This window comes from Aulonocara sp. 'chitande type north' Nkhata Bay, linkage group LG18, assembly GCF_057382095.1.
Source record: "Aulonocara sp. 'chitande type north' Nkhata Bay isolate Kocher_YH1m ecotype deep benthic linkage group LG18, A_spYH_male_GT1.1, whole genome shotgun sequence".
Taxonomy (NCBI): domain Eukaryota; kingdom Metazoa; phylum Chordata; class Actinopteri; order Cichliformes; family Cichlidae; genus Aulonocara; species Aulonocara sp. 'chitande type north' Nkhata Bay.
In genome coordinates, this window is record NC_141361.1 from 5,336,839 (window position 1) to 5,358,900 (window position 22,062).

Consider the following 22,062-nt stretch of genomic DNA (forward strand, 5'->3'; position numbering starts at 1 on the left):
GAGAGGCATCCAGTTATTGACATTTATATTATTTAGTTAAAGGTTTGAACAGAAAAACAATTAAACACAGAGCCTCTTCCTGCTTTCTGGAATGAATCACAGCATGAAAACCCTTCCTCTTCTTCCTGCTCTCTAGCTCAGCACCTCCTGTCTGTCCATATCGTTCTGTGTTCCCTCCCCTTTAGATCTACATTATGAAGATGGGTGTAACCAACGTATGTTAGAGCTGGCAGGCCCCATTCACAGCAGCAACACTTGTTGTTCAGGTCAGACCAGTTTCTATATTAAGGAAGTGAAACTTACACAGTCACTGACACTGAGAGGAGAAATGGCGCAGAAAGGAGTTCAGCTGGATCGAGAAACCTTCTCTTGTTCGATCTGTTTGGATCTACTGAAGAATCCGGTGGCTCTTCCCTGTGGACACAGCTACTGCATGAACTGTATTAAAAGCTTCTGGGATGAAGAGGAAAAGAAGAAAATCTACAGCTGCCCTCAGTGCAGACAGACTTTCACAGCGAGGCCTGTCCTGGTGAAAAACACCATGTTAGCAGTTTTAGTGGAGCAGCTGAAGAAGACTGGACTCCAAGCTGCTCCTGCTGATCACTGCTATGCTGGACCTGAAGATGTGGCCTGTGATGTCTGCACTGGAAGAAAAATGAAAGCCTTCAAGTCCTGTTTAGTCTGTCTGGCATCTTACTGTGAGAAACACCTTCAGACTCATAATATTGTTGCAGTTTCATTAAAGAAACACAAGCTGGTGGAGCCCTCCAAGAAGCTCCAGGAGAACATCTGCTCTCGTCATGATGAGGTGATGAAGATGTTCTGCCGTACTGATCAGCAGAGTATCTGTTATCTCTGCTCTGTGGATGAACATAAAGGCCACGACACAGTCTCAGCTGCAGCAGAAAGGACTGAGAGGCAGAGAGAGCTGGAGGTGAGTCGACAAAACATCCAGCAGAGAATCCAGGACAGAGAGAAAGATGTGAAGCTGCTTCAACAGGAGGTGGAGGCCATCAATCAGTCTGCTGATCAAACAGTGGAGCACAGTGAGAAGATCTTCACTGAGCTGATCCATCTCATCCAGAAAAGAAGCTCTGATGTGAAGCAGCAGATCAGATCCCAGCAGGAAACTGAAGTGAGTCGAGTCAAAGAGCTTCAGGAGAAGCTGGAGCAGGAGATCACTGAGCTGAAGAGGAAAGATGCTGAGCTGAAGCAGCTCTCACACACAGAGGATCACATCCAGTTTCTACACAACTACCCCTCACTGTCAGCACTCAGTGAGTCTACAGACTCATCCAGCATCAATATCCGTCCTCTGAGCTACTTTGAGGATGTGACAGCAGCTGTGTCAGAGGTCAGAGATAAACTACAGGACATTCTGAGAGAGGAACGGACAAACATCTCACTGACAGTCACTGAAGTGGATGTTTCACTGTCACAACCAGAGCCAAAGACCAGAGCTGGATTCTTAAAATATTCATGTGAAATCACACTGGATCCAAACACAGCGTACAAAAAGCTGTTATTATCAGAGGGGAACAGAAAAGCAACATTTATGAATCAACAACAGTCTTATTCTGATCATCCAGACAGATTCACTGGATGGTGGTATCAGGTCCTGAGTAGAGAGAGTCTGACTGGACGTTGTTACTGGGAGGTGGAGTGGAGAGGGGGAGGAGTTGATGTAGCAGTCGCATACAAGAATATCAGCAGAAAAGGAGGTGAATCTGAATTTGGATATAATGACAAATCTTGGTCATTATATTGTAACAACAACAGTTATATATTTTGGTACAACAACATTGAAACTCCTGTCTCAGGTCCTCGTTCCTCCAGAGTAGGAGTGTACCTGGATCACAGAGCAGGTATTTTGTCCTTCTACAGCGTCTCTGAAACCATGACTCTCCTCCACAGAGTCCAGACCACATTCACTCAGCCGCTCTATGCTGGACTGATGGTTTGGCAAAATGGAGCCACTGCTGAGTTGATTAAAGTGAAATAGACTGAAGTCTTTCATATTGTTGTAAGTTTAAATCTGTATTTTAGTTCCCTTTTAGTTTCTCTCCATCATTATTGTGGTATTTATGTGCTGCACATAAATCAGATGTCAGTCAAACATTATGGGCAGTACCTCGACATCTTCAACATGTTGTCTTGATGTTTTTACGTTTTATAGGTGGAGCTCTTTCCTGTGTCTGTTCAGCCATGGAGACTATCAATGCTTATGGATATTTTTATTTGAAAAATTTCTCCACATGACAACATAAACTTCTCTATCTTCTAAATGTTTACTGAATATTTTTCTTAGGTATTTGTATGTTGTTGTTTCTCTTCACTAATCTTAACAGAGAAGTCTACAGACCTTCCTTTATCACACAGATTTTATTCTCATTTGTACATTTATAAAGAAAACAATTAATTACAGAGCAATAAGAAATTTTAAGAAAGTGCACTATATCATAATTTATAGTAAAGTGTATTAAAGCATCGTTAGTTAGTCACTTATTTAGTTTGGAGCTGTATCATCTGACACTGTAGAAACATTTCCTCCAGCTTCAGCACAGAATGTTAAAAACAGAACTATTAATGAGAACAAACAGTAGGAACACAGTATCAGCAAACATCATGGCTTAAAATGGAGAGTAAAAATCTAAAAAGAAATAAACAAATTAGTAAAAAGGATTTCCTGTTGACATGTTATTGGTCCTATCTTGTCTGCAGCACCTCCAGGATGCTTCTTATATGTTTCTGGTTATTTTTGCACCAATTTTAGTTTTTGTCAGTAGGAAGTTCAAGTTCAACTCAGTGTGTTTGTTTGTTTTTTTCAAACTGATGCCTGACCTTGAACACCAAACATCTGTCAATAAAGCAATGATATAAAATGCTTATATTAGTACTGAAAAACTGCATATCCACTTTACAAATATAAATAATGATATAAATCCACAGCTGAACTGGAGGAGCAGCTGATCTAGTTCACTCATGTGTTTCTGGACTAAGAGTTGGAGCAAATACCTTATGATTCAGTGATGTTTGTTTTTGTTAAATATTTTGTAGATCCAAGAGTGAGTTTGACTCATGATGATGATGTTCCGAATTAAACAAAGTTGGTCACAAATTCTTCAAAGCTGTTTATTAAGAATATATTCACTTGGACTCATGAGACAGGCTTGTGATCCAAGGGAGCCATCAACTGGACAATTACTGACATGACAACAAAAAAGCTAAGTACAGAGGGGGGAACAGAGGTGAAAATACTTGCTTTAAAGGATTGTAATGTTTCCTTTTAAAATAAGTCTCTAAGGTCAGACAAAGGGACAGAAACTCATAGCTTTCTACCAGCCCAATGACAAAACTATAAGTTGTTTTTTAACATCTACTTTTTCATCTATTTGGCAGTCACAGTGAAAAGTATAAACATTGGCACGCTTTGTCTTGTGATTCTGCTGTTCGTAAAAAATGACCATGCGCAAAGTACCAGACTTTAAGGCTTTGACTTGATGCCAATGGCCTGAGGAGGACAGTATTACCCTTGGACATGTGTAGTCTGCCGTCTACTCAATAGAAGAACAAGAAGCGCGGAAATGGCACAACTGTCTTCAGTTTCTGGGAGAGTTTAACAATGAGAGACTGATGATGCAGAAGAAATCTCCGTGGTTAAAAACATTAAAAACAGTCGTCCAGGATGATGAGATCCGCCACTGGCTCAGACTGCTGTATATCAGCCGGAGACCCGAGATGAAGTCACGCAGCAGGTATGTAAAACTGTGATGTTCTCAATGAACTAACACAGGAACGATCTGAGCTCAGTCTGTAAGCTAACAGGCTAAAATCAGAGAGCAGCTAATCAAACAAGTGCGTCCGTTTTTTTTAAAGGTAAACTTTTAACAATAGACTTTCATGAGACACATCAAAACCAAACAGGGAGGGAAAGCTTCGGTTTTCTGCACTGTGCCACAGTTCGCTGTCTGCTTCGGTTCACGACGCCTCACTCCGGGGCTACAGACAGTTCTCTGCCGCCTGTGGTGCTCCTCACCTCCGTCTGCACCCACAGACTTCCCGAGGTGGAGGCAGGCCGGCAGGGACTTTGAGAGATGGGCTTTACTTTTAAAAATAGCCCTTAATCAGGGTCTAACTCACTAAAAGATGGCCACATGTCTCTCTCCAACTTAATCTCTTTCTTTTAAGTAATTGTTTTTCATTGAAATGAAATTAATTGTTCAATAAAATGATTACATTTATAATTGAATTAAAGTTAAATGAATCAAGGTGATTTTGACTTTGCTAGTTAACAGGAAGAGAAACAAACTTACACAGGATAAAATGAAATTTGGACCCAGCAGAAAAAGTCAGATCACAGACAAACAGAAACATTCCTCTTTGGCTAAAATAAAATGCAGATTATTGCTCATCTGCAGTTTTAATCATGGTGAATAATTTATGATTCAGCCAAGTAAGATTCTTCTGTGTGGAGGTTTTTCCCCTGTCAAAAGGCATTGACCATTACCTTCATCTAAACATGGAATTTAAGTCATGTAGTTGCCGTTGTTTGTTTTTAAAGAGGTCATAATATTTTTGTGATGGTAGAAATTTATCTTCAAAGTAATAGTTATAAAGTGAATTAATAAGACTTTCCAACAAAGAGAGGGAGTCACATGGTGCTTCTGAAACATTTGTACAAACCTCTCTCACATATGTGAGCAACATGCTCACAGTGTACAGCCCTGCTGACTGAGGCTGCACCTTTACCTGTCTAATCTTTTTCTTTTTACTTTGTTCCTCAAGTCCCACATCAACATGAAGTGTAAGGAGGAGGAAGATCTGGCTGGCCAGCAGGTCTGGAAGCAGGAGAGGAACTTCAATCTGGACCAGGAGGACACAGATCCCCCACAGATCAAAGAGGAACAGGAGGAACTCTGCATCAGTCAAGAGGGAGAACAGCTTGTAGTGAAACACGAGGATGAAGGCATCGTCGTCTGGAGCGGGGAAGAGCGGCTCAGACAGCTGCATAACATCTGGAAACCTGAGAAAGATTTACAGACCAGCGGTAAAACTGTAATCGCTTTTCTGAAGTGTTAACATTAATATTAAACCTACAGTTTGTATCAGTCAGATCTATTTAATGTGTATTCGTGAAAACATGACAGGGAGTTTTAAATGGACTGGTTCTTATATAGCGCTTTTCTACTCAATCTTGAGCACTCAAAGCGCTTTACAAAACTTGTGCATTCACCCACTCACTCCCATTCGCACAAGCACATTTTTCTTAGTGCTTTCTACCAACATTCAGACACACATTCCACAGATCAAAGAGCAACTTGAGGCAACTTGGAGTTAGTATCTTGCCCAAGGATATTTGAAATGCAGACTAGGTGAAGCCGGGAATCGAACCGATCAGTAGATGATCTGCTCTACCGCCTGAGCTACAGCCACCCCCAATAGTGAAGATTATTTTGAAAAATATCAAGATGTAGATCAGTTTCGAGATCAACTCCAAAATAGATCATCAGTCAGTCAGTAATAAGTGAGTTCTTTTTTGTTTGAAAGGTTTTTTTTACTCTTAATGTTGCTGAAAAATGTCAGAACTCAAGTTCTCATTTGCATCAGAGTGCACAAATAACTTCATTTTTACACACTTTTAATTTCACCTGCAAATGTGAGCAACATGCCCTCATTACAGACTTTAACTAAAACTTTATCTTCTCAGAAGTGTTTTTCTATAATTACATTTTTTTTATTGTTCGTTTAGACCTCCACCAGCAAACTGCCTGTAAGGAGGAGGAGTTTGTCGCCAATCAGCAGGAGAGGAACTCAAGTCTGGACCAGGAGGACCCAGATCCTCCACAGATTAAAGAGGAACAGGAGGAACTCTGCACCAGTCAGGAGCTGGAGGAGATTGTACTGAAGCAGGAGATCAATAGTTTTATGGTGACTTCTAGTTTTGAGGAAAGTGACCTCAGTGAATCAGAACCAAACGATGACCAGCTCCTTGCTCTTAACTTTCCTGAACCAGAGCTTGAGGAACAGGAAGAAAACCAGCATGTGGACTCGGGATCAACTAGAAATGCGGAGCTGAAGAAAAGGAGACGTCACAAAAACCGAACAGATAAGTCTCGGAGTGAAACTGATACAAGTAAAAAATCTGTAAGCTGTGACACTTGTGGAAAAACTTTTCAGTGTAAATCCAACCTGACGAGACACATGAGAGTTCACACAAGTGAGAAGCCACATTCTTGTAGCACCTGTGGGAAAAGATTCATTTGGAAATCAGGATTGGAAACTCACGTGAGAATCCACACAGGCGAGAAGCCATATTTTTGCATCACCTGTGGGAAAAGATTTAATAAGAAATCCGGATTTGAAAGTCACGTGAGAATCCACACAGGCGAGAAGCCGTATTTCTGTAGCACATGTGGGAAAAGATTTGGTAAGAAATCAGGACTAGAAACTCATTTGAGAATCCACACCGGTGAGAAAGCGTATTCTTGCAACGTCTGTAGGAAAGAGTTTAGAGACTTGTCGACTATGAAAAGTCACAGAAGGATCCACACAGGTGAGAAACCATATATTTGTAGCTCCTGTGGGGAAAGATTCAGTTGGAAATCAGGACTGAATTTTCATCTAAGGATCCACCTGAGTGACAAACCAAATCACTGCAGCACCCGAGGTAGAAAATGACCTCATGCTCCAAGTCACGGTACATTTCCTGTCCACAGCAGTGAAGGGCACTCTATGTTGTTTGTTCCAGCCCTGACTTTATGTTTCTCTAAGTTTGATATTTTTTTTATTGGTCTTTAAAGGTGACACAAATATTTATTGAACATGGATGCTCTTTTAATATTTACCACAGAAACTTGTATTTCTTCTTCAGTATAGAAGAAAACAAACATGAAAATGAGTTTTTCATCACTTGTTCCTTGTAACAACCATGATGTGATTCCTTTTTATCAGCCAATAAATAAGTTTTGATACACAGGACTAAAGATTTAAAAAAGTTCAAGACAAGTATACAATTTTTATTTAAATATGTTTTCTTTGTGATTTATGTTAATGAAGGTTATACTTCAGTATGGCTTTGACCTGGTTGTCCTGGTTCTTCTTAGCAACATGTTGCAAGATTTGATTAAAAATGTTTGTGACTAATTTTGTGTATTGTGTAATCCCTGCTAAATAAAAGCAGTTAAATGTGCTATATTGGCTCATGATAAGTGTTTATATCATTTTGCCTAAATGCAAGTAAACTCAATGTTTGCCAACTCTGTGTGTGCAGTTTGCTTCATAAGTACAGTAACAGAACTTGAACTACATGGAGCCTATTTTGATTACATCATTACAGATGTAGATATTATTCATAGTTCATATTTCACAGTGTGCTGCAATCTTCTCCACAGACCTGCATTGCTCTCTGTTCAGACCCGTCATCTTCAAGATGTCCACTAGATGTCGTCAGAGTTCCCCCACTTTCCTCATCTATTGTGTTGCCATTACCTGAGCCTGCTTAAAACCTACAGTCCTTTACATATGGGTTCATTCAGGGTCATGTTTAGTGGGCAGGTTTAGTGCGATGAAGGAAACTCGTTTTCTTTAACTTTACCTCTCAGTAAGTAACTGGAGTAACAGACTCACTGATTCCTCCCCACCTGCTGGACATGAACCAGCTGACTGACACTTGTTTTCATTTTCTCATTCATAAAGTTGCTACCAGTTCAATTCATTTATATTTATATAGTGCCAAAAAACAACAGTTGCCTCAAGGTGCTTTATATTGTAAGGTAAAGAATGTAAAAACCTCCACAATTGAACAAGCTGAAAAGAGCAAATGCTTGGCAGCAGTGGCAGAAACAGGCTTTCTGTCGTAATCACTGTAAAACACTAATCACTGGTCAGTCATTTGTTCTACAAATTCTACATTTGGATTTCTGATTATTATTTCTGGCTGATTTTCATTAGATCGACCTGAGTAGGGCAGCGACAGATGTGTGCGGTCCAGAAGTAGAAGAAGAAGAAAGAGGAGAGCAGAAATGATGACATTCTAGGCTCGCTTTTCACCTTTGATGTACTCTTAGCAGGAAGACTTTGGTTTGGTGATGTGTTAGAGATAATTTAGTGGTTGAAGCTACTGTGGACTGACCAGATCTGCCATCAGCTCAGAGTGCTGGATATCACCGCAAACCTGAGACAAAGTCATACAGAACAGGTGTGTAAAACTGTGATGGTGTCAGTGAAATAACACTGACTCATGCAGGACTCTGATAAAAACTCAGCTTGTGGGCTAACAGACTAAAATCAAAGAATGCTTCTCTTTTTCTCTTTTGTTAAAAACTTTGAACATCCAGTGAGACACAGAGTAAAGTGACTTTCCGAGATTGTTTCTTCTTCTACAGATTCAGATAAATGATGTCATTTTGAGCCAGAAAGAACATTTCCATCATAAAGTAGAAGACTTTTATATTTGTAGGAGCCATAATTGAATGTATTGAATTTTGATGATCACTGGGTTTTTATTTGTTTGGTTGTTATGGGAGTCACGTGGGTGCTAGCGGTGACATAAATGGGCGTTGTCACTCTGTCATTCACGGGTTTTGATTTTGACAGAGAGGAGGGCTGGGTAGCCGTAGTTTTTGTTGACCGCTGCACTACATGTTTCGCTTCGTTATATTAGAGCCTGTGATGTTGTAAGAGTTTGAATCAGGAGCCGATGATACTACTCTGTAAACTCTCAAAGCACTTTAATTAAACGAGCAAACAATTCCATCTCTCGCATTATTGCGTAACTTTGACAGCGCGTCAGGCAAATAGGCAGGCTCCATCCCCGGCCTGTAGCGACTGTGGAAGTCGCTACAATGTTCTTTATTTATTTATCTGGTAAAAAGTCTCATTGACTTTAAAATGTCTTTTTCAAAAGAGATCTGGCCAAGACCAGAAGCTCCAGTGTTCTCTGCTTCTGTTTGCAGCAGAGCAAAAAGGACAGAGAGCAAGGGACAAGAGAAGACACGAGACAAAGACATGAACGGGACCAAATACTAACCAAGACAACCTAAACAACAAATACTGAATAAATTCAAGAGCGTAAGCCCTTGAATTCTGATTTAATAAAGTAAATCAGAATACTTTATTAATCCTGAAGGATTAATAAAGTATTCTGATTCTGATAACTAGGAAACATAAGATACACAGAGAACAGAATAATGATTAAACAAGACTCAAAAAACCAAACACAAAACACTGGGTCAACGACCCAGGTACCCTAACAGCCGAGGGAAAAGATGACCTCCTATTCACATCAGTATGGTATATTTTACTCCCATATCACTACTCAAAGATCATATTTTATTGTTGTATGTTGTGGAGGTGACACACACACAAGCTGTAGTTCAACAATGACTTCATTCCTCTATTGACCTATAAAGAGGTCTTGTTACATAAGATTAAAGCTGGAAACTGACACACATAAGCCCAAACACATTGTGTTATTGTGGACGTTGAAGTCACTGCATGTGTTTTTCATGAAGATTAAACTTTCCTGTGCTGTTGGTTCTTTGTTTAATTCTGTTGATTCTTACTTTTTTGTTCCTAAAGTTTAGTTTAAACTAAACCTAGTGTTCACATTTCCCCTGTCTCGTGTAGTCAATTAGGATCAGCTGTGTCTTTGCCATTCCATGTCTCCCCCTGTGTGTATTTATACTATGTGTCCTCGTGTGCTCCTCGCCGGTTCATCTGTGTTTTTTCCTGCATCATTCTGTGTCGTCTCCCTGCATCTCCATTTTAGGTTTCAGTTCTGTGTTGTGTTAGTTTTTTCCAGTTTAGGTTTCACCTCCTGCTGGCCTCCTTCGCCCGTTCCTAGATGCCCCTGGTCTCATATCGCACTGGACTTCATCACTGGTCTCCCACCATCCTCAGGTAACAGTTATTCTGACCATCATCGATCGGTTCTCCAAAGCTGTGCATTTCATTGCTCTGCCTAAGCTCCCATCAGCTCTGAACACCAGCCAGATTCTTACACAGCATGTGTTCACGTTCTGGGTTTGGAGAGAGTTTTGCAAGGAACTAGGGGCTCAAGTCAGCTTACCATCCGGTTTCCATCTCAAACTAATGGGCAAATGGAACAGGCAAGCCACCTTGGCTTTCATACCTTGGCTCAGGCGATTAGAGGATCATCAGGGGGTCCTTTTGTCCCTCTGTGGGGGGATACTCCCACTAGTTTTAAATCTGGGACTCCCCACCATTTGATCTTAGAACTGAAGAAGCTTCTCGGATGAGAGGTGATGAGAGGTGAAAAGTCTTGTTGAGACTAGTAGTTAAACATATGCCATTTTATGACCAGTAGTCAATGTAGTAAATTAGCTTAACAGCTGTAGGCCATATATTATCCTTTAGTTCTAATGGTGTGCTATGTATGTAGTTTAGTCTCTATTATACTCTTGAATAAAAGAAACATAATCATTTGTAGTTCATTAGACAAAGTGTGCATTACTCTGTATCCTTGATCAGCTGTGAATGTCTGACACTGTTTTCTTGAGATGTTTTATTGCTGAATCATGTGAAGAAGGCTGTAAGAGGGAGACTAGGTGTCTGGGCAGAAGAGATAAAACCACATTCCTTACCCCCCTTCCTGCTTCACACAGAAAGACAGGGAGGCAAGGTCAGGAGTCAGGCTCGCTAAGAATTAGAAAAACATGTGAAGATGCAGCTTTTATGACAAAGAGGGGGGCTGTGACTAGCTATAAAAGTCTGTGAAAGTTGCTACCATTTTGAGACATGCTGTCGAACCTCTGCAGGCATCTCTCCCGTCCGGACGTTGTAATGCTCTGACTGTTGAATTGTATGGAAATAAATGATTGTTGATTGAGCATTTATACACCGAGTATTGTCCTTCCTTCAGCCCAAAGATTCAAAGAATTGGGAGATTTCAACAACTTGGTGCCGTGTGACCCGGATCTTTGGTGTGCTGAGGAAGTGGGGCGAGGCGAACGGAAGACCGGTCTAACAACAAAAAGGTAAGCACAGCCTGTTGTATTATACCAAATGTGCATATTGGGCTTTCCAAATTAATCTGTTCGCTGAGTCACATGTATTTTCACAGTAAATTTGTCGGTGTCTGGTTTTTGGCGCAAGATACTAACAACATAAGTTGAGGCTGAATTCCAGTGTGTTAAATAAACTGCTTCTACCGAGATACTAATAAGATACTACGTTGAGCTAGTTGCAGTAAACTGCTTCTACCGAGATACTAATAAGACACTACGTTGAGCTAGTTGCAGCCACTTTACCTTCCACATTTAATTTGGTCTAATACTGGCTTCTGTAGCAATAATACGTTAGAATTTCTTCTGAAGACGCGGCCATTAGTCCAGTACATTGAAGTCGAGGTTTGTTTATTTTGTTTATGGTGTCAGTGACGTCCTGGCTTTTGCCGGCTATGAAATAGAAGTTGATTTAAGGAAAAGCAGATGCTGGCTTCACGGTGCAGTTGAACGCTGGCAACGCGAGAGCGAAACACGTCCGTAGGTTTGGTTTATGATACGGCCGTGTTCCGGTGGTGCGGCCGTGAAGTGCAGTAGTGGTTGGTGCTAGTTTTAGTACATTGGATAGAGGTTTGACGGTGGTTTGTGGCGTCAGTCGAGTTTTAAGGGCTGCGGTCATAATACAAAGTAAAATTTTAAGTACATAGAGCAAAACCTGGTTTATGATGTCAGGTATAACTTCGGGGATGCAAGCATCACTTTTATGATGCGACTTTGCCCCGTTGTGGCGGTCATAAGCGCAGAGAAAGGGGTATTTTGGTCTATGGTGCAGTGTGCTTTAAGAAGATCTAATAGTTGAGCTCAGAGGTTTCTGTGTAAAATTCCCGCTGAAGAAAAGTGTTGTGTGTGTGTGTGTGAAGGCGCGCTCTGAGTGAGAGTGTGTGCGAAGCTGCGAAGCGCGCTCTGGGTGCTGTCTTGTGTGTAAAGCGCGCTCTAGGTGTTGTTTTGAGTGTGAGTGAGGCGCGCTCTGAGTGTGTTTTTTGTGTGAAGTGTGAAGCGTGAACACAGTGACAGTGACGGTTGATGTGTTTGATTAGGAGGACATTAGAGCAAAGACACATTTTAGGATCAAAGGTTGATGCCTAGTGTACCTGTGGAAATAATTTTGCCCTAGGAGTGGCGACCCTCCTGTTCGTGGACGCGCGGCCAGGACCGGCGTTGTCCGGGTGCCGAGGTGGTGACTTGGGGAGGTGAGGGCCCCCGCATAGCTACGGAATAACACTGGGACCGCAGCGTAATCGCGGGTTCACATTTGTTCCGGACTAGAACAAGACACATTTTGCGAACAAAGGTTGAGTCTAGATTAGTTAAGAAATAAAAAGGTTAAAATTCCTCGTTTCAGTGGTTAAAATTGTTGTGTGCCTGTCCCCTGACGAGTGTGAAATTAGAATAAAGAGGGAATTTGGAGCCACATAGAGATAGACGGGCATAATTGGGTGTATTACTCTGTGGTGTAAACATTTAAAAAGTATTATAAAAAAAAAAGGAGAGAGAGGGTGAGAAGTGTGTGGTGGTGTGAATATGTCGGGTCTTAAATCTGACATAGAAAAAGGAGTGATGCAGGGTGAGTGGAAAACTGTTGATGAGCAGGTGAAGGAGTTGTTGCGGGCGCTGAGGGTCATGCGACCTGGCAGCGTGGGTGAGAAAAAAATCAAAGGCTGCAGCTGTGGCAGCGAAAGTCAAAGAGTTGTGTGATAAGGAAGGAGTGAGAGGAGAAACAAGAGGTTCGTTGGCAAAATTACTTCTGGGAATAGCACAGAAGCTCCAGGAAGAAGAGCAGGAGATTAGTACACAGTTAGAGGAGGCCTCTTTCTGGAGCAGGCGGAAACTCGGGAAAAAGTTGCAGGAAATTCAGGAGGAGAAAGCCCGTGTAACGAGGTGGGCTGTGACATGCCAGGGGGTGGAGCACTGGATGAGGGAGAGAAGGGAGGAGCCTGAGAAGCTGATGCTGCCGGCTTCTCCGGTGAAGTCATCGCTCACTGGTTTTCCCCCTCCCTATCAGGCCCCCGCCCCCCTTTACCCTGTGCTGAGGGTGGAGCAGGGCTGTCTCTCTGGTGAGAATGGCCAAGTTTTAGAAGTGACAGGAGGTTATGTGGATTGTGATATATCTAAAGAGCCCAAACGACCTACTCCAGCCCCGAAGAGTGAAAGAATAAAGCAAAGCTCCACTTTTGTTAATGAGGAGGGAGCCTGTGGCGGAGTGCAGTCACCGCCCATGAAACAGTCTCCCCAGCAGGTAGAGACTGAAGAAGAGCGGGCTGTGCGGCTGCTTGAAACAGCTATAATAACTCTAGAGCAGCGTCATCAAATTTCTGATGATGAGGCAGGTAGTGGAGTAGTTGTTGCACCACAGGTTGAGAAAGGTGAGGTGTGCGGGCCCGATGGGGACGCATACGAGGGCTGGTTATCCGGCACACTGGATGATAATACGCCAGTAAGTGTCTGGGAAAAGCAGAAATTAGATGCAGGGCCGGAGCTAGAGGGCCGGGGCCGGAGCTAGAGAAAAATCAGGAAGAGGCAGAGTAGTCAAGCCCAAACCTGCAAACAAACCACACCCCATGACGCGTCGGAGCCAGGAAGATAGGGACACTTTGTCTCTGCCGGGGACATTCCCCCTGGTGGTGACCGCTGGGGGTCACATGAAATACAAACCATACGGGGTGGGAGATGTAACTGCATTGACTGAGTTATTACCTCCTATTACGGACGGAGGTGCGGGGTGGTTGAGAGAGTTTGACAGAGCAACAACAGGTGTTCAACTGGCCCTAGGTGATTTCAGAGCTGTGGTGGCCAGATGTGTCAAAGGCACAGCACTGGATGACATAGAAAAAATAGCAGGTACAGCATTGATGGTTGATAGCACCCCGTTCTGCCGTGTTGTGAATGAAATATCTCATGCATTACGTGAAAAATATCCCACTCCAAATGCTGCTAAGATTTTGAAGTTGTTGTGGAAGCCTGATCAAACTCCAAGGAAGTACATAGAACAGGCTAAAGCCACATGGGCCCTTAACACTGGCCAGCATCCTGGTAGAGAGGGGATGCAACAATTGTGGTTTAGAGACGCTGTGTTAAAAGGTGTGCCCGAAAGGGTCAGAGTGGCCATGACTGATAATCCCGACATGGAGGGGGCGGAGTCTCACGTGTGGGAGAAACATCTGGTGCATTGCCTGCAGACAGCTCATGATGAGGTTATGGCTAAAACTGAGGAGACAGATAACATGAAAGAGCAATTGTTGAAATTACAGCTGGGTGAAATGAGGGGAAAGGCAAATGACAAGAAAAAGGATGAAAAAATAGCAAAAGTAATGGTAGCTCAAGGTTTCCAGCAAATGGGGACTGATGTTGATCCTAATGCATTGCCAGTAGACACACCGGGACCCGCGCGAGGCACAAATTGGGGTGGCCGTGGGGTCGGTAGAGGAAATTGGGGTTCACGTGGTGGTCAACGGGGAGGAGGCGGCGGCATGGGTAGACAAAGGGGTGCGCTTAGAGGTCCGTACGTGCCAGGTACTGTGTGTTTCAACTGTGGTCAGACTGGACATTGGGTTCGAGAGTGCCCAGAACCACCTCAGCAGTTCAATACCAACATGCCACGTTCGGCCAGAAGGGGGCGTGGACAATGGTCGGCCCCCAACTCACAGATGGCTCCTCCAGGCCAGTATTCAGTGGAATACTGGCAGCAGGGACAATACTGACACACCCCACAGAGAGGCCTGGGCATAGGGGGAGGGGCAGACCCCCTGGTGCCACTGAGGGTTCAAGGACGTAACCTGCCCTTTTTAGTGGACACAGGAGCGACGTATTCCACCATTCGTACGGCTCCTGACGACATCCCACTCACAGACACAAAAATCAGTGTTATCGGCTTCTCTGGGGTACCTATGACCTTGCCAGTGACCGTCCCTCTAAAGACGGAGTTAGGACGCCAGTCCTTAACACATTCATACATGATTTCATCACAAGTTCCAGTTAATCTGTTGGGCAGGGACCTGCTCATTAAGCTTGGAGCTACTATCATGTGTGGAGCTGATGGATTAACAGTGACTTTGAAAGATGGCACACAGCTGTCCTGTTTGCAATCAGGAATGAGAGGACAGTGGCTGTTATCTGAGGATTGTGAACGCACAGCGCAGATTTACTGGGCGCGACTGACCACATCAGATGGAATTCTGGCACAGTACCAACTCTGGCGTCCCTGGATAATGTCCATGTCGGTTTACTCACCCTTGCGTGACCCCTACCACGTGACCTTGTTTTACGATCGCGAGCGCACTGAGTGGTTTGAGGAATTGTTTAATGAGTGTTTAGATGAGACAACTTGGGAGCTTAACTCTCAGGACATTTATGTTGGTACAGCTGGAGTGGCAGCGTTTGTTCCACTCCCTGAAGATAAAATGAGTTGGTATAGAATGGGGGATGAAGCGGTTCCCCATGTGTCTTTGGCAGTGCACGAGGGTCATCAAGCAAAAGATTTAGGCCCCATGGTGAGAACAGCCACAAGGGCCACAGATTGGCAACAAACACAACTCACTGATGTCTCATACTCACCCAGTTGTAAAACATATCGAATTTCTGTGACTGCTACTGATCAGAGTGTGTTAGAACACAAACTTTTAAAGCGAACACATGGCAGGGAGAAATCTGATCATGAGGAAGCTGTTAAAGGCTTAACAGAACTCCCAGACACTCTGTGGTCTAAAGGTCCAACTGATGTGGGTTTAACATTTTGTTCACCCGTCACATTTGAGTTAAAGGATGACACCCCTATTTGGTGTTCACAATACAGACACAGCCCAGAGGCAGATAATGGGATTGCAGAAACTATTTCAGGGCTCCTGCAGGTGGGTGTGCTGGAGTCGTCTTCCTCTGCATGGAATACTCCGATCCTCCCAGTTGAAAAGTCAGGCACGGGCAAGTATCGCATGGCACATGACCTTAGGGCAATAAACGCTGTCCTTAAGACACAAACAGTACCTGTACCAAACCCGTACACAGCTCTGACTAATTTATCTCCAGATCAGCGGTGGTTCACATGCATAGATTTGGCAAATGCTTTCTTTTGTCTCCCTCTGCATCCATCCTTAAGAGATATTTTTTCATTTACTTACAGGGGCCAGCAGCTGCGTTACACACGGCTGCCGCAGGGTTTTGCCCTTTCACCTGGCATTTTCAATCAGGTACTTAAAAATGCTCTTTCTCCATGTGTATTACCTGAAGGATGCACACTGATCCAATATGTGGACGATTTGCTGATTGCCGCTAAAACAGCTGATGCTTGTTTTCAAGCGACAATGACTGTGCTTCGTCAGCTGGCTAAAACAGGCTTTAAAGTAAGTAGAGAAAAACTCCAACTTGTCAGAACTGAAGTTACATTTCTAGGTCGTGTGGTGGCGATGCAGACGGTGGGCATGTTGGCGTCCCAGAGGGAAACAATTATGTCACACCCCCAGCCACGTACAGTTAAAGAAATGTTGTCATTTCTTGGGCTCACAGGTTACAGCAGACACTACATTCCTGACTATGTGGGCAAAACCAAACCTTTGAGGGATTTGGTGAAAGAACACGGCATGAGAGATCTCACAGCTAATCTCAACTGGACCACTGAAGCTGAAATGCGGTTCATTGAATTAAAGCAGACCCTGTCTCGTGCAGCAGATTTGGCAATCCCCGATTATAACTCTGATTTCTCAGTTGATGTTTCTGAAACAAATGGAGTAGTAAATGGTGTGTTGTTTCAGAAAAAAGGGGGAAAGAGACAAGTGCTGATGTATATCAGCATTGGCCTGGATAACACAGAAAAAAGACACCCCATGTGCACACAACATGCAGCAGGGGTAGCAAAAATAATTCAGAAAGTGGCTCACATTGTGAGAGGGCACCCACTGAAAGTGCTCACAACACACAGTGTGGTGGCCTATGTGAACTCACAGGTATTTACAATGACCCCACTGAGACAACAGAGACTGACTAAGATTCTGGAGTCTCCAAACTTGACCTTCACACATGAAGGGATTAACATGGCAGATCAAATGGGGGGGGGGGAACACCTCATGACTGTACACAAATAGTAGAGGTTGAAGAGAAAGTAAGGTCTGATTTGAGAGCAGAACCGGTGAGTGAGGCAGATGATTATTTTACAGATGGATGTTGTTTTAGAGATCCGAGTGAAGGATTGAAAACAGGCTATGCAGTGGTGAAAGGAGTTGGAGACCAGCTGCTGGTGGAGAAATCAGGAACATTAGAAGGGCCTCAGTCAGCACAGAGAGCAGAGCTTATTGCAGTGATAGAAGCTCTGAGATTAGGGAAAGGAAAAAGAGTTAACATTTATACTGACTCAGCATATGTTTTTGGAGCAGCACATGTGGAGCTGGGGCAATGGAGGAGGGCTGGATTCAGAACAGCCACAAATAAACCGATCAAACATGAGGAGGAAATGAGACAGCTGGAGGACGCTCTGAAAGAACCTCTGGAGGTCGCTATCATAAAGTGTAAAGGGCATGACGAGTCTGACACTTGGGTGGCGAAAGGAAACAGAGCAGCCGACGAGGAAGCAAAACGGGCGGCAGGCTATAAGGAAGGAAAACAAATGGTAAGTATGGGTATGGAATGGGGAGACCTGCCAGCCCAACAGCGAGAGGACATCGAAAAGGCGCAAGGAGGAGCCTCACCCGAGGAAAAGGCCGTGTGGCAGGAAAGAGGGGCCGTACAATCAGAAGGATTGTGGAGAGGGCCCGACGGGCGGCCAGTGCTCGCAGCAGAAGTGGCCCAGGAGAAAATCAAAGAAGCTCATGGGCTAGGTCATGTGGGAGTGGCCCAGATGGAAAGGGATTTGTGTCATTGGTGGCATCCCTACATGAAAAACCTGGTAAGGGAACATGTGAGAACCTGCCTGATTTGTGGACAATACAATCCGAAGCCCACCGTGAAACCAGAAATGGGTAAGTTTCCTTTGCCAGAAAGACCAGACCAGGAAATTGTGATTGATTACACTGACATGATAACCACTGTTCGAGGGTTTAGATATCTGTTGGTGTGTGTGGATGGTCTGACTGGCTGGCCAGAGGCGTGGCCAACGCGCAGAGAGGATAGTAAAACAGTGATCAAATGTCTGGTGAATTATTATGTCCCCTGGCATGGATTCCCAGAGAAGGTAAGATCAGATAATGGCACTCACTTTAAAAATCGAGATCTCGCTGAGGTGGAATGTATGTTGGGGTTGCAACATAGATATGGTACAGTTTACCATCCACAATCTCAGGGAAAAGTGGAAAGAATGAACCAAAATCTTAAAAACAAATTGGCAAAAATCTGTGCACAGACCAACTAGGTGTCTGGGCAGAAGAGATAAAACCACATTCCTTACCCCCCTTCCTGCTTCACACAGAAAGACAGGGAGGCAAGGTCAGGAGCCAGGCTCGCTAAGAATTAGAAAAACATGTGAAGATGCAGCTTTTATGACAAAGAGGGGGGCTGTGACTAGCTATAAAAGTCTGTGAAAGTTGCTACCATTTTGAGACATGCTGTCGAACCTCTGCAGGCATCTCTCCCGTCCGGACGTTGTAATGCTCTGACTGTTGAATTGTATGGAACTAAATGATTGTTGATTGAGCATTTATACACCGAGTATTGTCCTTCCTTCAGCCCAAAGATTCAAAGAATTGGGAGATTTCAACAGTCTTCAAGCAACTTAAACAAGTCCAGACGCTTTTCTTTGCAAGCTGATTTGACTACGATGACCTGGATGACTGAGAACCTTCACAGACATAATAAACACAAAGTTTTTGTTCTATAACATTTTTCTATCATTGCTTTATTATGGATTAGGTGCAAGAGTTGTTAAAATGTATAATTAAATAATAGATGGATTCAATAGCAAACTGTGCCTCGTTCTCAGATGGACAGCAAGTGGAATGTGATAGATGAGATGAGGAGATGGAAGGAAGAAGAGAGGCAAAGAGTGATTCACAGGCAGAGCTTAGTTTATTTCCCAGTTTTGTTGCCTTATGGTTCCAAGCGCCGTGACCAATCTTTGCGTTTTATTATTATCTCATAACACTTGTTTAATCAGCTACCCTCTCTCCTGTGGACTGTTTAATCTCTACAGTCTCAGATCAACACAGCCCTGCCCTCCAGCACTATCAGCAGCAAGAGCAGAAGCAACCCCCCAAACAGCAACATTGTACCCCATCAGGTAAAAAATGGGCTACGTTTGCTTTGCATTGTGCCCACCTGATGACAGTGATGTAGTGTGATGTGATTCCATATTAGATTCTTGATGAATGTGGGTTGTTGTTCTTCAGCCTGCTTCTATGTGCCCTTTTTAACTGTGAGCACCCGCCCCTTTAAACATCTCTGCACTGCCCTGACTAAATGTATATATAAACTGTCTCTATGGTTTACAGTCTGAGTCTGACAAGCTGTCAGCTGTTCATTTCTGCTATTTGAATTGTTAAAAGAAACAAACTATTCATTTAGCAGATTAACAAAAAGAATAGAGAGGCATCCAGTTATTGACATTTATATTATTTAGTTAAAGGTTTGAACAGAAAAACAATTAAACACAGAGCCTCTTCCTGCTTTCTGGAATGAATCACACCATGAAAGCCCTTCCTCTTCTTCCTGCTCTCTAGCTCAGCACCTCCTGTCTGTCCATATCTTTCTGTGTTCCCTCCCCTTTAGATCTACATTATGAAGATGGGTGTAACCAACGTGTGTTAGAGCTGGCAGGCCCCATTCACAGCAGCAACACTTGTTGTTCAGATCAGACCAGTTTCTATATTAAGGAAGTGAAACTCACACAGTCACTGACACTGAGAGGAGAAATGGCGCAGAAAGGAGTTCAGCTGGACCGAGAAACCTTCTCTTGTTCGATCTGTTTGGATCTACTGAAGAATCCGGTGACTCTTCCCTGTGGACACAGCTACTGCATGAACTGTATTGAAAGCTTCTGGGATGAAGAGGAAAAGAAGAAAATCTACAGCTGCCCTCAGTGCAGACAGACTTTCACAGCGAGGCCTGTCCTGGTGAAAAGCACCATGTTAGCAGTTTTAGTGGAGCAGCTGAAGAAGACTGGACTCCAAGCTGCTCCTGCTGATCACTGCTATGCTGGACCTGAAGATGTGGCCTGTGATGTCTGCACTGGAAGAAAAATAAAAGCCTTCAAGTCCTGTTTAGTCTGTCTGGCATCTTACTGTGAGAAACACCTTCAGCCTCATTATGATGTGGCTCCATTAAAGAAACACAAGCTGGTGGAGCCCTCCAAGAAGCTCCAGGAGAACATCTGCTCTCGTCATGATGAGGTGATGAAGATGTTCTGCCGTACTGATCAGCAGAGTATCTGTTATCTCTGCTCTGTGGATGAACATAAAGGCCACGACACAGTCTCAGCTGCAGCAGAAAGGACTGAGAGGCAGAGAGAGCTGGAGGTGAGTCGACAAAACATCCAGCAGAGAATCCAGGACAGAGAGAAAGATGTGAAGCTGCTTCAACAGGAGGTGGAGGCCATCAATCAGTCTGCTGATCAAACAGTGGAGCACAGTGAGAAGATCTTCACTGAGCTGATCCATCTCATCCAGAAAAGAAGCTCTGATGTGAAGCAGCAGATCAGATCCCAGCAGGAAACTGAAGTGAGTCGAGTCAAAGAGCTTCAGGAGAAGCTGGAGCAGGAGATCACTGAGCTGAAGAGGAAAGATGCTGAGCTGAAGCAGCTCTCACACACAGAGGATCACATCCAGTTTCTACACAACTACCCCTCACTGTCAGCACTCAGTGAGTCTACAGACTCATCCAGCATCAATATCCGTCCTCTGAGCTACTTTGAGGATGTGACAGCAGCTGTGTCAGAGGTCAGAGATAAACTACAGGACATTCTGAGAGAGGAACGGACAAACATCTCACTGACAGTCACTGAAGTGGATGTTTCACTGTCACAACCAGAGCCAAAGACCAGAGCTGGATTCTTAAAATATTCATGTGAAATCACACTGGATCCAAACACAGCATACAAACAGCTGTTATTATCAGAGGGGAACAGAAAAGCAACATTAATGAAACAACAACAGTCTTATTCTGATCATCCAGACAGATTCACTAACAGGCGTCAGGTCCTGAGTAGAGAGAGTCTGACTGGACGTTGTTACTGGGAGGTGGAGTGGAGAGGGAGAGTTGATGTAGCAGTCGCATACAAGAATATCAGCAGAAAAGGATATGGTAATGAATGTTTATTTGGATGTAATGACAAATCTTGGTCATTAGATTGTAACAACAACAGTTATACATTTTGGTACAACAACATTAAAACTCGTGTCTCAGGTCCTCGTTCCTCCAGAGTAGGAGTGTACCTGGATCACAGAGCAGGTATTTTGTCCTTCTACAGCGTCTCTGAAACCATGACTCTCCTCCACAGAGTCCAGACCACATTCACTCAGCCGCTCTATGCTGGACTTTACTGTTATGGAGCCACTGCTGAGTTGATTAAAGTGAAATAGACTGAAGTCTTTCATATTGTTGTAAGTTTAAATCTGTATTTTAGTTCCCTTTTAGTTTCTCTCCATCATTATTGTGGTATTTATGTTCTGCACATAAATCAGATGTCAGTCAAACATTATGGGCAGTACCTCGACATCTTCAACATGTTGTCTTGATGTTTTTATGTTTTATAGGTGGAGCTCTTTCCTGTGTCTGTTCAGCCATGGAGACTATCAATGCTTATGGATATTTTTATTTGAAAAATTTCTCCACATGACAACATAAACTTCTCTATCTTCTAAATGTTTACTGAATATTTTTCTTAGGTATTTGTATGTTGTTGTTTCTCTTCACTGATCTTAACAGAGAAGTCTACAGACCTTCCTTTATCACACAGATTTTATTCTCATTTGTACATTTATAAAGAAAACAATTAATTACAGAGCAATAAGAAATTTTAAGAAAGTGCACTATATCATAATTTATAGTAAAGTGTATTAAAGCATCGTTAGTTAGTCACTTATTTAGTTTGGAGCTGTATCATCTGACACTGTAGAAACATTTCCTC

General features: G+C 43.3%; 4 protein-coding genes across 4 annotated transcripts; all 4 read left to right on the forward strand.

The window, feature by feature from the left end:
• Nucleotides 1-328: 328 nt before the first annotated feature.
• LOC147307776 (tripartite motif-containing protein 16-like) lies at nt 329-2,002 on the forward strand. The gene has a single exon (XM_086273003.1). The coding sequence runs from the start codon at nt 329-331 to the stop codon at nt 2,000-2,002; it is 1,674 nt and encodes a 557-aa protein (XP_086129129.1).
• Nucleotides 2,003-5,745: 3,743 nt separating this feature from the next.
• On the forward strand, nt 5,746-7,001 carry LOC147307777 (uncharacterized). Its single transcript, XM_086273162.1, has one exon. The coding sequence runs from the start codon at nt 5,926-5,928 to the stop codon at nt 6,676-6,678; it is 753 nt and encodes a 250-aa protein (XP_086129288.1). The 5' UTR covers nt 5,746-5,925; the 3' UTR covers nt 6,679-7,001.
• A 6,293-nt stretch (nt 7,002-13,294) lies between these two features.
• LOC147307778 (uncharacterized) lies at nt 13,295-15,667 on the forward strand. Its single transcript, XM_086273105.1, has one exon. It carries the CDS (start codon nt 13,583-13,585, stop codon nt 14,720-14,722), a length of 1,140 nt encoding a protein of 379 aa, XP_086129231.1. The 5' UTR covers nt 13,295-13,582; the 3' UTR covers nt 14,723-15,667.
• A 4,115-nt stretch (nt 15,668-19,782) lies between these two features.
• LOC147307779 (tripartite motif-containing protein 16-like) lies at nt 19,783-21,612 on the forward strand. The gene has a single exon (XM_086272976.1). It carries the CDS (start codon nt 19,850-19,852, stop codon nt 21,512-21,514), a length of 1,665 nt encoding a protein of 554 aa, XP_086129102.1. The 5' UTR covers nt 19,783-19,849; the 3' UTR covers nt 21,515-21,612.
• Nucleotides 21,613-22,062: the final 450 nt, after the last annotated feature.

Coding starts and splice junctions, on each gene's coding strand:
- LOC147307778 (XM_086273105.1), top strand. CDS start 13,583: ATGACGCGTCGGAGCCAGGAAGATAGGGACACTTTGTCTCTGCCGGGG.
- LOC147307776 (XM_086273003.1), top strand. CDS start 329: ATGGCGCAGAAAGGAGTTCAGCTGGATCGAGAAACCTTCTCTTGTTCG.
- LOC147307777 (XM_086273162.1), top strand. CDS start 5,926: ATGGTGACTTCTAGTTTTGAGGAAAGTGACCTCAGTGAATCAGAACCA.
- LOC147307779 (XM_086272976.1), top strand. CDS start 19,850: ATGGCGCAGAAAGGAGTTCAGCTGGACCGAGAAACCTTCTCTTGTTCG.